At 41.7% G+C, this 15172-nt stretch overlaps 1 protein-coding gene across 1 annotated transcript; it reads left to right on the top strand.

Moving 5' to 3' along the window:
- Nucleotides 1-389: 389 nt before the first annotated feature.
- On the top strand, nt 390-14484 carry LOC306934494 (ret finger protein-like 1; the record flags this gene model as incomplete). Its single annotated transcript, XM_079517074.1, has 4 exons — nt 390-648; nt 4609-4718; nt 5142-5931; nt 14255-14484. The coding sequence occupies 4 exons, from the start codon at nt 390-392 to the stop codon at nt 14482-14484; spliced, it is 1389 nt and encodes a 462-aa protein (XP_079373200.1).
- Between the last annotated feature and the right edge of the window lie 688 nt (nt 14485-15172).

The raw sequence follows: 15172 nt of genomic DNA, 5'->3' as shown, positions 1-15172 counted from the left end.
GTTTGTTATAACCCCTTTGCGGAGGGTTGATTCAGTAAATAAGCAAAGCTATGAAACAGCAAAGTTTAGTTATATCCGTACAATATGAGTTGTAACATAATTGGGACCTCGTCCAGTCTTTAAAAAACAAAACAAAAGGTTTTTTTTGTTCAGTTGGTGTGTTGTGTTTTGGTTGGCTACTTTTGTTTTTGGTAGCAGACCTATGCGGGTCGGTGTATGCTGCTGCCGATGGTAAGTGCGTTGCTCACTTTGGCTTGAGTATAAGACTTCGTTGCGATGTTATGGCCTCTGATTCTGATTCTGATCCGTTCTTGTACGGATATCGGTAACCCTTCCTTTTACGGTACGGTAATTACCAGGTAACTACCAGGTAATTACCGTACCGTAAAATGAAGGGTTACCCGGATATCCTGAAGCTTAGCGAGTTAGAACAGTGTGATTATTGGAAGTTATACTCCGTGGCTAAAAGATATCACGTTCCTTTCCCGCAAGGCACCAGGAAGAAGGATAAAGTGTTTGCTGCTGTGGTGAAAGAGTTGACTAAGCGTGGTGTCATCAAGATGAGTGCACACGGTGACACAGAGGAGGACCTCACTATGACAGAGGCTAATGGCAGTGTGGACGACGCCCTTAACGGGTCGGGAGATGGTGAGTCCGGGGGGTCTCCATCTCAAGTTCAGCTTAAAGGTATATTCAGTGATTTCACTTAATTCAAATATCACTTATTTGTTCTTATTTTATGGATAATCCTCCCTACTATAAAGTGTGCTGACCATATAAGGAGTTCCTCCCTGTCCCCAGTTAACCCCTGGGGTCAAAAAACCCTAGTTTCGGTTTGGGCTTTGGGTGGCAAAGTCTTCATCCAATCAGGATGAGAGGGGCCTTCCTCCAATCATGATCGAGTGGGGCGGGCTTTGGTGCACGTGCTGTTGGTCTGTTGTACTTCCCCCACTGTAGAGCGTGTGCATGTGCACATCTTGTTACCGGGTGGACCGGGTTTTTTTTCCAAATCACTGAATGCTCCTTTAACTTAAAGCAGTTAATTGGCCAAAAGAGTCTATTACTCCAATGTAAATTGACAGGGAGAGCCCAGGATATCCCGCGCTATCAGTTGATGAGAGCTTGGATTATGATATGGTGAGTGAAGGCTGCTATTCTCAGTGGATTCGAAAAAGTGCCGGAGCATTATCGGCAGAAATTTAGATTCGCTGAGAAGTCTGCTACTCAAACTTATGTGGAGTTCGGCCGTGAGAAGGCCACGCTATTTTATAGGTGGTGTAAAGCGAGCAATGTACAGACTGTCGAGCAGCTCAGTGAGCTCATGTTGTTGGAAGAGTTCAAGGCATGTATACCAGAACGTATTGTTGTGTATCTCGAAGAACAGAAGGTTGAATCAGTGGCTAAAGCATCTATTAGGGCTGATGAGTTTGAGCTAACACACCGAGCGGGCGGTACTTCTGGGCGCCGTGAGTCGAGTGGTCTTTTTGACAAGCAGAAACTGCACAGGGACAAAGGTTCAAAAACGAACAGTCCACAAAGGGGCACTAGTGGAGTGTCAGACAACCGTGCTTGTTTCTATTGACATGAAGTAGGCCACTTGGTCTCCCGGTGTCCAAAAGCGCCGCCCAGGCAACAAAAGGACACAAAAACAAAAGGTGTAGCTTTTGTACGTTCTGTGCCTCAGTCTACTCCCGAGACAGTCGCGGCTGTCAGGGAGGAGACAGAAGCGTGTTTTGGGCCTTTCATGTTGGAAGGGTCGGTGTCTCTGTCAGACGGGGAGGAGGGACGAGTGCCTGTCACAGTTTTACTAGGCATGTGGAAAATAATCGATATGTATCGATACATCGATACAGACTTGCGCGATGCGAGTGCATCGGTTCATTCACTGTGTATCGGATACAATTGACGGGTGAAATATCGATGCATCGTTCGCAGAGTGCTTGCATCGGTAAAATCTGTGGTTGCACCGTTTTTTCATGCTAAATTTCACCCTATCCTGTGTTTCCCAGGCGCATTGAATGTACCATCACTATTTCGCGATTTGTTTTGAACATGGACGGAAGCCGTGAGGCACAGTTCTACTACCACTTGTACAACAAACTAAAGTTAACATGGAGGAGGCGGTCCGCGCGAGCAGCAGCGAAGAGGCGATTTTTAATGCACCTGCAAAGTTTAAGTCTTATGTTTGGAAATACTTTGGATTCTATAAGAAAGACAGGACGCTGGACAAGACAAACGTGATTTGCAAACAATGTCGTGCTGTGAAACCTTACACGGCCAGCACGACAAACATGCAGACCCACCTGAAAATAATACCGATAAGTCTACCGCCGCTCCTCCTCCCGACCCCTCCAGTTCCTCTTTGGATTCCTCTTCGGAAGCTAAACCAAGCTCCAGCAAATCTGGTCAGAAAAGAGTCGTATCTTATTATGGGAGTCTTCTGGCAGCAAACTCTGCTGCCAGAAGTATTAACCACTAGACCAAAGGGATATTCCTATGGACACAGGGGAGATATTAGACATTTAAGGCATCAGGCTGAGGTTGTGAGCCACTCTGCTACATCTATATATCTAGATGGCTCAAGGCGGAGTCTCTGACGTAGTTCACCCGGTGGCCATTTTGCTGCGGTGCTACAGTACAATATGTTCCATGGCAGCTCAGACAAATATACTCATAACTCGCTCAAAACGGATTTACAAATAGGTTGGTTTATTAAAAAACGTTATCAACGTGACTATGATTCAGGACGCGTATCTGCCTAATTTTGAACGTCATATAAAAGCATGCAATTATGCAGACGTCTCTGAGGTTTATAACAAACCAAACCGTTTGAAAATCAGTTGAAAATTGAGCAAGTTATGGTTATTTATTATTATTTTAGACACAATGGTATGAGTGGTTATTTAAAAAGTGCATGCCCATAGACAAAATGAAGATATGATCATACGGTGTGACACTAAATAATTTGGTGTGACGTTCCAAATAGTGAAAAAATCACACCATAGAAAATAGTATCAGGAAGAGTCACACATATTTGTGTAATTTTAGAGAAGGTTTTGTCACAATAAATACAAAATATGTTGAAAGACGGACAACATGGGCCTCACATTGAGTGTTGATTACAAAAATAATATACAGATTTAATACATTTTCACTATAGTGGATCACAGGTTAGTTATGATAAAGGACTTTGATAAAGTGAGTAACTTAAGAAAGGTGTACTCCATTTTCATTTTATAAACAATATATTGTCATGTCACACCATATGACAATTTTTTTAGGCATAAAAAGTACAACAAAATGCTGAATAAACAAAATATGTTTCCATAAAGATGAGAGTGAGTAGAACAAAAGTTAATCATTTTTATTCCTGTTATTAAGGTTTTTAAAAAACAGTGTTTTTAGGGTGTCACGTCACTATACTGTATATATATATGATTTTATACTTGGTTGCCGTCTGAACATAACAGATAAGATCTGCTATACAAACAAATTACATGGTGCATTTATCCAAGGCGCTTTTTTTTTCTTTTTTTTGTGGCTTTCGCCTTTTATTTTATTTTATATGTTTTATAGAGGGACAGACAGTAGGCTGACAGGAAATGGGGAGAGAGATGGGGGGGTGACATGCAGTAAAGGCCGCCAGGATCGGGAGTCGAACCCGCGGCACACTGCCAGACATGGACTACCGGCCAAGGTGCCTGGACCGCTGAGCCACGGCCCAGGCCATCCAAGGGGCTTTTACATAGATTGTGCATTACAATCACCCATTCACACACATTCATGGCGGCAGAAACCATGCAAGGCACCAACCAGCACATCAGGAGCAATTAGGGGTTCAGAGTCTTGCTCAAGGACACTTCGACATTAACTCTGGGGGAGCCCGGGTTCGAACTGGCAACCTTGCGGTTACCATCCAGCCACTCTACCCCTGAGCCACCGCCGCTATGTTGTTCATGTTCTCGTTAGATAAGATCTGCTATGTTCTTCATGTTCTCGTCTCGTTCTAGACCCATTGGTCTAGAAGAGACTCCCATTGGGTCCAGAAGAGACTGACAGTCTCCCATTGGTCCAGAAGAGACTGACAGTCTCCCATTGGTTCTAGAAGAGCGCAGAATAGTTCTACACTCCAACGCAGGTTTTAACCACTGGTTAACCAACCAAATCCTATATCTTAGACATAACCATAAACAAACCCGGTATGCCCATATATAGGCATTTGATAGGTTGCCACGGTTACACACTGAGTATTGGCACTTCATATATGGAACTGTCCGACGTATCCAACTGACCTATTCAAGTCTGACATCACAAACTCCATATTTGGGCGTTGGGTGGATCGGGAGCTTCGTACACAGAGCCGGCAGAGACGTCTAGTGCTGATGACATCATGCTAATGTATAATAACTCCATATATGGATATATAGACACGTGACTCATGGTGACATCAGCAAGATGTGACATAGCATCCATCAGAGCTCTATATAAAGGACAGCCGTCACTCCCTGAGGTTAGAGAGAAGCAGTGATTCTCTCCAAACCAGAACTTAGTTCTCACCACTTCAACCTTCAGCTTCCTCCATTTTCACTTTTATTCTCAGCGGTGTAGAAATGGCGTCCGACAGCGGTCTGCTGTCTGAAGAGCACTTCCTGTGTTCCATCTGTATGGATGTGTTCACTGATCCAGTCGCCACTCCGTGTGGACACAGCTACTGCAAAGCCTGTATCACACGTTACTGGGACACTAGTGATGTGTGCAAGTGTCCACTGTGTGCAAAGATATTCAATAAGAGACCAGAAGTATATGTCAATACTTTTATTTCTGAGATGGTTCATCAGTTCAGGAGTCACAAGTTGAAAGAAGAATATGAAGCAAAGACAGAGGCTGAAATCCAGCAGATGATCCAGGAGAGACGAGTGAAGATTCAGGGGGTCAAACGCTCAGTAGAGCTCAGCAGGAAAGATGCAGACACAGTGATAGCAGACAGTGTGCAGGTCTTCACTGCTCTGATCAGCTGTATTGAGAGAAGCCAGGCTGAACTCATTGGTGTGATTGAAGAGAAGCAGAAAACAACAGAGAATCCGGCTGAAGGCTTCATCAAAGATCTGCAACAGGAAATCACTCAGTTGGAGAAGAGAAGCTCTGAACTGAAACAGCTCTCACACTCTGAAGACCACCTCCACCTCCTCCAGAACTTCACATCCATCAACACTCCTCCACCCACCAAGGACTGGACAAAGGTCAATGTCCATCAGTCTTCATATGTGGAGACTCTGAGGACAGCTGTGTCTCAGCTGGAGAAGACACTCAGTCAAGAGATAAAGAAGCAGCTGTGTGATGTTGTGCTGAGGAGGATACAGCAATATGAGGTGGATGTAACTCTGGACCCTGATACAGCACATCCCAAACTCATCCTGTCAGGGGATGGTAAACAAGTGAGTCTTCGAAACATATGGCAGAATCTCCCAGTCAACACAGAGAGATTCTTTCCATCTGTCAGTGTCTTAGGAAAACAACGCTTCTCCTCAGGAAGGTTTTACTATGAGGTCCAGGTTGGAGGGAAGACTGACTGGGATGTAGGAGTGGCCAGCGAGTCCATCAACAGGAAGGGAGACATCTATCTGTGTCCTAACGATGGTTACTGGACGATATGGTTGAGGAATGGTAATGAGTATGAGGCTAATGCTGACCCTGCTGTCCTCCTCCCGGTAAGAGAGGAGCTTCAGAAAGTGGGAGTGTTTGTGGATTATGAGAAGGGTCTGGTCTCCTTTTATGATGTGGAGACCAGAGTAAATCTCTACTCTTTCACTGGCTGCTCCTTCACTGAGAGACTATATCCATACTTCAGTCCATGTTATAATGATGGTGGTAGAAACTCTGCTCCTCTGATTATCTCTCCTGTCAACATGGACGCTGGGCTCGGGGAGGACGGTGGGAACATGTTCCCTCCATCTTCAAAAAGAAGAAAAACATGACGTCTCCAGTAAATGATGTATTGGAATATCTTGCCTCTCCAAACATTTGTCACTACCGAAAAATAGACTTTTACCTTCGAATAAAGTTACTTGTTTGTTTTCAATTCCCCCCTGTACAGACCATTTTTAAGAATTTAGGTAGGTGGTTCCACAATTAAATACTTTTAGATTGAAATTTTAACAATTTTCTTTATGTTGAATTATTGAGAGTAATCAAAACGCAATATTCTTTGTAAAATGTATACAGTTGGTTATATTGATTTCAGCATTATTGGTAGTTGACATTACACATACACCTAACCAATCATGATCTTAAAATATTGGTTTGATAACTCACTATCTTTGATTTTAGACAAAACAACCAGTGTTTCGGTAGTGACTGCACTGTTTCGGTAGTGACCACAGCATTGTCTTTACAATGCGGTGCCATAGTCACTCACTATTTTGCTAAATATTAACTCATAAGATGCTTTACATTTGCTCAAGCTACTACTAAACTACTACTACTGCCTGATCACTTCGGTGCTAGGTCGTGTGGAAGAAACCTCTCCATCTCCTTTGCCTGCATTCTCACTCTCAGGGCCCTATTAAGCAAGACGAAAAACCCATGCGGTAATACAGATTTCGCCCTCGCTCTGCGCCTTTTCGTATTATGGAAGCCGTGGTGAGCGCTCACTCATATGGAATACCACGTTCCTGCATAATTTAGCATTGGGGGAGTGTCCATATGTCGCTTTGCGCTAATTTGCTATTAAGCCCCTTGACCTAAAAACACTCAGCGCATACCGATTCCGCCTGGGTCTGACCACGTCTTAAAAGCAAAAAGCACTGTTTGATTTTACACTTGAGCGGCTCTGGAGTGCTGCTGGAGTGTTGCCATGTCTGCTGTTTATTATAAGCGGCTTCTTTTTCTGCAAAGTTGCTTGTAAATATTGGTAGTTGTGGTTGCTTTTCTTGTTTCTAAAGTGCTTATTTGGGCTTTTCTCCTAATGTTGTTTAAACCAGTGATCCTCACACAGCGACATTCCCATGTCAAGGACCCCCAGATGAATGCATTTGCCCAACTAAGCCAGTGACCCCCATGACAGATTTGTGTTTTTAAATGTTTCAATAACATTTTTCACAAATAGATTACTTTTGAAAATAGCAGATCTACCAGCTCACAATGCATCACATTCATTCATTAAAACAATGAACTCTGACTGCAGGGGGATATATATTTATAATGATCATTATAACAATGTGCAAGAAAATATGTAAAAAGAAGGAAGAACTTTATATTTGTGGACAATCAAAATATGCTGGAAATTGTAATGTGGTGTCATTAAAAGGAATCTTGATATGGCAGACTCACTATCTAGAAAATAAAAACATGGCACTTCATTTAAAATAGGTTGTAGACCCCTGTTATATGCGATTCTTTTGGGAGTATGTTTATAGACCTATTTACTTGTTTCTATGAGACATGGCAGCAGCGAGCTTTCTGGCTTTCTCGTTGAGATTATAAAGGGTCATATATCGCTCATTTCTAAACCTTTTTTAAAAATTAAAACATCTCCATAATCACTGGGAAGTTTGCTTTCATACGCTGTATCACACCCGACTCAATTCTTCTTCAATAAAATGCTACGAGCGAAGACCATAACATTGGGGCCGCAGCAATACGCATGGCGCACGTATGGCATTTCAACTCATTCCTTCGTCGTGACTCGAATGAAATAAAATAAAATAAACGTTATTTTACTGGTGTTTTTCAATAGAAACAAATAAAGAGCGTGTGTGCAACAGTCAGTGCATATACGTGCATGCACTATAGGCTATATTTCCTCCTTGTCGGGATGGTGAGCTGAGCTCTTCACAGCCCGTTTGTCTTTCATATTATTCTTATAATATTTGATATTATAAACACTCATGGTTCTCTCATTTCTCAGCCGTTTTTTAAAATGTAAAAATCCCCACATTCCTTAGGAATCTTGCTTTCATTCGCTGTATGGTATATGGTTCTATTTTTATCGAATTAAACAATATCAAACGAACTTGTATGTTCGGGGGTTAGACGATTCTGGGAACATTACGCATGGATTGCCAATTTGCCAGCCAATGCTGCGTATCTACTCGCAGTTCCATTCCGATCTGAAAGGTATAGGTAGGTGCCATTTCAAAGGCTTAGTTATTCATTTATGAATCAAATGAACTAGAATAAAGATTTTTACAGCTGTTTTTCATGCTTAGAACAGAAACAAATGAAGTGATGATGTGCGTATATCTCCCTCCCTTAGCATATGGCTGCGCCGCTGTAATGACTTTCCAATGAACACTGCAAGTTACTTAACAAAATAGAGACATAGGCCTACAAGCTATGCACATCATGGCTGTGACAGCTTGCGGATCTGTTCTTTTGAGGCATAAAGGTGACAGCATGCAGTGCAATAGGAATAATTAACCCAAATGTGACAAAGTCATGTCATGTCTATGGTGCCAGTCTGCAGAAATGTAATACCACTTGCTGAAAAGGGCGCATCATCAGCTGGTGTCGTAAAGAGAATAGTACGGACATGTTCATTGGGTAAGCCTCAAAACTCCCTTAAACACTCCCATGACTAATTCAAGGCCGTTTTGCTCACACCACGGGGTGTCGAAAGCGCTTCTTACCTGGCCCATAATTGTAATATGACATTGCACCCGCCCCCATGTCTTAAAAACTGTAAAATTATATGTAATTAGATTCCACTTGCTTAATAGGGCCCTCTGTCTCTCTCTGCCACACTTTTTACATTTAGTTTTGGTATTTTGGACCACATGATGAAATAGAAATCAGAATTAAGTACATTAAAAAGCATAAACATCCAATTTTGTCACTACCGAAACAATCATGGCACTAATTAGTGACTAATTGTTTTGGTAGTGACTGTTTCGGTAGTGACAATTGTATCTAGTTTTTTAGCTTAACTCTACAATGCTAGGCAAAAGATTGCCAAGAAAAACAGCTTTCAACTGATGTACAGTTGAAATTGTACATTATCTCAATTAATGTATTGTGATTAATTAGAAGTGAAAAGTCTGAACACTAAATTGTTTTTCATTGTGGGACTGAAATTTTAACCAATTCGGTAGAATGGCACATATATTAATTTCTAATGATGAAAAAAAAATGTCTTTGTGTTTCTGCCATCAATAAGATACTATATTAAGTTGAGATACTCAATTTGCATTTAGCACAAACAATAGATAAACATTTAGGTATGTGCCAAATGTGGCACATTAGGCTATTAGGGTTATTACACTATTACACTATTATACTAATTAAACTATTACACGTATTACACTATAACACTAGTACACTAATTACACTTTACACTTATTACTTATTATACTTATTACACTATTACACGTATTACACTATTACACTATTACATGTATTACACTATTGCACTTATTACACTATTACACTATTACACTATTACAGAATTAGACTTATTACACTATTTCACTATTCCACTATTACAGTTACTACTATCTCTATTGTGATATGCCATGTCCTAGTGCCTGATGGGTCAAATTTGTCCCAAACAGACATTGCCAAATGTCTCAGACAAAAGTAAGGTCAAATGTACTACTTTCTTTGTGTTTCTGCCATCAATCAGATACTATATTAAGTTGAGATACTCAATTTGCATTTAGCACAAACAATAGATAAACATTTAGGTATGTGCCAAATGTGGCACATTAGGCTATTAGGGTTATTACACTATTTACACTATTACACTATTTACTATATTACACTATTATACTAATTAAACAATTACACTATTACACTTATTACACGTATTACTCTATAACACTAGTACACTAATTACACTTTACACTTATTACTTATTATACTTATTACACTATTACACTTATTACACTATTACATGTATTACGCTATTACACTATTGCACTTATTACACTATTACACTATTACACTATTACAAAATTAGACTTATTACACTATTTCACTATTACACTATTACAGTTACTACTATCTCTATTGTGATATGCCATGTCCTAGTGCCTGATGGGTCAAATTTGTCCCAAACAGACATTGCCAAATATCTCAGACAAAAGTAAGGTCAAATGTAATCTACTTCAATATTTCTATAGTTGAGTCATCAAGTTAGCTGGTGTGTATTTTTATTTTACCACAACTAATCTCAGATTTGGGCAGTAAGTCTTACACTGGCAGCCTAGAGCCATGTGCTGTCATCTCCACTTCCTGCTTTTTCAAATGAATGTAATTTATTCTCCAAACCACTTGATGGCGCCAAAGTACTTCCAGTCCTACCTTGGCATGTGCCAAAACTGACCCACTAGGCATTGACAGCCTCCTTTTTCTACATCGCCTATATTTGGCCATTAACTGGTATGTGCCAAATTTGACCCAGTCGTCCAAAAGGACCCCTCACTTCACACAGGTGTGATTTTTCTTACTTTCTGTGTGCTCTTTTTTGTGCTCCTATATACAGCTTTTCATCATAACTCGTGTCACATTTGCCATTGACAATGAAAGGAGAATTTACGTCATATGTGTCTGAACAAATCGACATGTTACGTCGTGATGATGTACGATGATAAGAGCGCCCCTCACTTCACACAGGTGTGATTTTTTTGCACTCTATATTCTATCCCTTTGTTTGCTGTTTGATGTTATCTATGCTGCTACATTGTCTGAAGGACCTGTACACAATGTACCTGTACACAAGATGGAACAATACATCTTGAACACAGCAGACAGACAGTGTGTTCAGCTACACAGCAGAGAGTGTGATTAACGGAATACAGTATATATAAAAATAATTTTGGACCATATAATAACAAATACAATAGGCTACTGGGTGTTGGGGGTGCGTCAGCTCGGTCAGGCGGTAACAGGGGGTGCACGGCCAACACAGTTTGGTAACGGATAAAACTAGACTATAACTAAAAATACATTGCATGGATGCACCTGGGACGTATCCTCAGTGATGTATCCTGAGGTCAACGGGGTTTCGGGTCTACCAACAACATACCCCTCACTCAGGCGACCCAGCCGGGGTGATCAAGTCCCGACTTACGTCCTAGTAGCTACCCTCAATCAGTCCAACTAGGGTAAAACCAGGGCCACACAATCCGTTGGAACTACTCCAGAACTACTCTGCCAGGGCTGGGAGGTACACTTCTGGCGCATGGAAGGACTAGGCTCTGTGGGTTGTCTCCTGTCCGGGCCCCTCCTACGTCTCACCAGGTCCACTCCTGCTCTCACCAGACCCAGGACCTGTGCGTTGCACCAGAGTATAATTGTTTTATTAAGGAAATAATGACATGTCAACGTGTTACTGTTCGGGTGTCAATCAAGTCAACTGCGTGAGTGAGTCGGACTGTCTCAGACAATTCCCGCTGTTAAAAAAAAGGAAGAAAAAAAAGCGAGCAGATTTGACAATTTCTCAAGTTGAGCGTCTTTTTCCTAAGATCCCATTCACTGACACAACAACAACAGACAACATTTAGCGGTGGGCACTGGGTCTGGGTTGTATAGCCTAATTTAAAACACTGTCCAACTTTGTTTTGAGCCAATACAATACCACATGTTATTGTAACAGCCAGAGCCAGGCTCATTGATCAGAGTCAGACGAAATACGACATTATATATTGTCATTTTGTCATGTTGTCATTTCTATATAGAGGGGGAAACATACAGTAGGCTACATGTGTATAGGTAAGTAAGGGCCCATCGATGTAATTAATATATATTTGATTGATTGCGCCAGCGAAGAGGTCCGCATCTCAGCAGCAGCAGGTTTATAGCAGCACGGTTTATATACCATAGAATAGGTCAAGTCATGTGACGCATCACCGCCACAAATCGTCCTATAGCATTATCTAAAATGCACTTCCGCAGAACCTCACCAGCAGTTTCTTGGATTCATGAACATTGCATTCATGCGTCCGCGAGAGAGGGAGAGAGAGAAAAGGAGAGGCGTGCAGGCAGTTCACTTGTCGCTCGCAGAAAAGTTCACAGACAAAGAAGGATGGACAGAACTATTATCTTTTGGCTGTGTAACAGAGTGGTCCTCTGTTACTTATGTTGCACAGCATATTGGCACTTTATTAACTTGCACAGTTGTATTTTGCAGTCATGATTTTATTGTTGAATACTGTTTCCTGTTACATTGTTACATTGATAGTATGTTTTAAGCATAATTGCAATATACTCTATATATTTATTTAGTACCTGATATGTATTGTTAATGCACTATAAATGTAATGATAGTATACTTTAATATACTTAATGACACCAGCAAAAGTGTACTGTGCTGTACTTTATTTGTAATTAAATTGTATTTTTTTCGGGGGGGAAAGTACATTCAAATATATTTAAAATATGTTTAAATGTATCTTTAGTGCAACTTTAGTGCAACTAAGTACAACTTAAATTTTTTGAAAATAATACATTTATAAAATAAATGTACTATACTTTAGTATATTTCTTTTTCACCTGGGCAGGTAATACACATACTCACTGTTTTTCCTGAAGGTGTTGATGACTGTGTAGAATCATCAAGAAATGTCTTGTACTTTCTTTTTAAAGACATGTCTGTTGCCTACAATAGAATGTGCTTTGCAGCCTGTGACACCGCATTTTTACTTCCTTATATGGGGCTCAAGTCAGATTCAGGAATGGGGTTGCCAGATCTGATTGCAGCTTGCTGATTGTACTTGTTTTTGCAGGACCTGGCAACCATGTGACCTTACATTGGGTAGCCAGATTCAAGCATCACAGATGCTAATAGCATACACAGCATAAAAGTGCTGTGTGTTGTAGCTGGGCTTCTTCAAGTGAGTTGTAGGAGTAGTTATAACGTTCATAATGCCAATATTCAGGTATGCAATTTATTATTTTGACCACTGACATGATAGCTTCTTACAAAAAGGCAGCTCTAACGCAGATCACCTGCATGCCAGACCTTGAAAGTGACCGTGGATGGATTGAACTCCAATATCCAAATAGGAGAGGGCCACCGACCATAGTGGCTGCAAAGATTCTTCTTTTGGGAAGTAAGTTGGTTAATATAAAATGTCACTGCTACTGTGTAACATATATTGCTTCTCAAAGCCAAATTCTAAACTGTTGTTAATGTATGTTAATGGCTTGGTATGACCCTGCCTGAGGTTTGAACACAAGCCTCTCAGTCTCAAGGCAGACACTAACCACAAGGCCCCAGTGCCTCCCTGCTTTGCACTCAGCACATCAAGCTCCTCCCTTATCATCAAGGGCAAGGCTTGTGTGTATGTTTTAAGCTACCTGCTCAATGGTTTTGTGGGTTGAGTGCTTGCCCTAAGATTGAGAAGTCGGGGTTAAATCCTTGGCTGGGTCATACCAATGACTCTGACAAATGTTATAGAAAGGTTCCCTGTTGGCCTCATGTCTCAGCAATGCTTACTTATTGTTAGCTCATATTTTTGAGTGGTGCAACTGTGGCGAGGTTAAAAAGTATAACAATGGAAAGTAGCCGACTACGCCACCTGGAGGCTGTGGAGCCCAGGACTCCACTTAAAACACTTAGAATAAAATACATTAGACACACAGGTTCTTTTACCAGGGTTGAGCAGAGTGAAACAGAGTAAGATCAAGGGCGCAATAACAGGTTTATTGCAAAACACAATAATGATTAAACATGAAAATGGTACTGTATCACTTATAAGGGAGTAAAGACAATGTTCTTTCAGTTCTTTCTCCTGGGGTGGGGGGGGGGGGGGGGATCAGTCCAATCAGTCCATATATTCCTTAATAGCAGCCTTCCGTCTTTATTTCTTCTGCGGGGTCCTTAAGGGTCAAAATAATTCACATGAGTTTGGTTGTCTACAATGGCCTACGGTCCACAATGCTCACAATTTCACACAGAAAAGAAGAACTTAAGTATGAAGTCAAAATAACACAAAAGCATGCACAAATTATAAAAAACGGCCAGAGGTTCGTGTCCCAAACAAACAGTGAATCAATTTTGCCAAACAGGTAGAGGCTGACAATAAAAAGATAAAACTATAACTAAAAATGGTTAAACTGATTCCATTCGCTGATTCGATTGCACAGTGCACAGTCAATATAAGCTTCAAGGTCATAGAGGGGTACTTAGCTCAAAGAGGGGCTAGTCGAAACTTGGCCCCTCTGCTGCGTTGAATCGGCATCCCCTCTTTCACCGTCTGCCACCTCTCACTGGGTCCTCTCACTCGGGCCTTCTTCCCCTGGCGTCCTCTCCCAGCACCTCCACAGACGGGTCCTGCCACAGGCGGACAGGGCACACCCCGCCTGGTGCCAAGCAACCAGTTTCCCGGCTGGGGTGTCCCTGTCCTCGGTGCCCCGACACTGGCCCCCGTTCATGGCCGCTCTCCTTCCTTCCAGCCAGCTCCTTCTGCCCTCTGTTCCTCTCCACAGCTCTCTTCTCTCTGTGCACTGCTCTCCTCCTCTGTACTGCTGCAGCCTGCCTTTTAAAGGCTCTACCCAATTACTCAGGTGCAGGTGATTTCCTAATTAGCAGCTTCTCAAACACCTTCAGACATCAAAACCGACCCTGTCACACAACCACTCCAAGGAACAGCAATGTCCGTGTTAAACTGTTAACCTGTGTGTGTGTTAACTGTTAACCTATGTGTGTGACTATGAGTAGCAGTAGGGGCAAAAGTGGCGCTGTTGTGCCAGAAACACAGAGAGAGAGAGATAGTGCTGCACTGTTGCCTGCTAATGAGAGACAGAGAGAGAGAGAGAGGGAGAGAGAGAGAGAGGGAGGGGGGGCGGGGGATTGGGGAGTTGCACCACTCAGTTCACACAGGTGTGATTTTTCATTTGCACTGGAGTATAATTGCATGTAGTTGAAGGTGGAATGCCTGTTTCATGCAATAAGTGGTTTGTATTAATATAAGTGTGTGTTTTGTTCTTCCAGATAATTTCAAAGAGTTGGTAGACCGAAAAAAGCTTTTCGAAAAGAATCTTAATAGATGGGATGATATTAAAAGATCAGACATGATGAAAATACAGAAGGAGGCTTCCTCATCTCAAGAAATCGGAGAGGTTTGTAGCTGCATATGGAATACTTGTGTAGCCCCCAGCCAAGACCCAGCCCGCAACAGCCCTGCCAATCGGACTCAGCCCTATTGGCATGACAGGTTGTGTGTTGGTCTGG

This window comes from Electrona antarctica, assembly GCF_951216825.1.
Source record: "Electrona antarctica genome assembly, chromosome: 2".
Lineage (NCBI taxonomy): Eukaryota > Metazoa > Chordata > Actinopteri > Myctophiformes > Myctophidae > Electrona > Electrona antarctica.
This window is presented reverse-complemented; position numbering and strand designations above follow the sequence as displayed.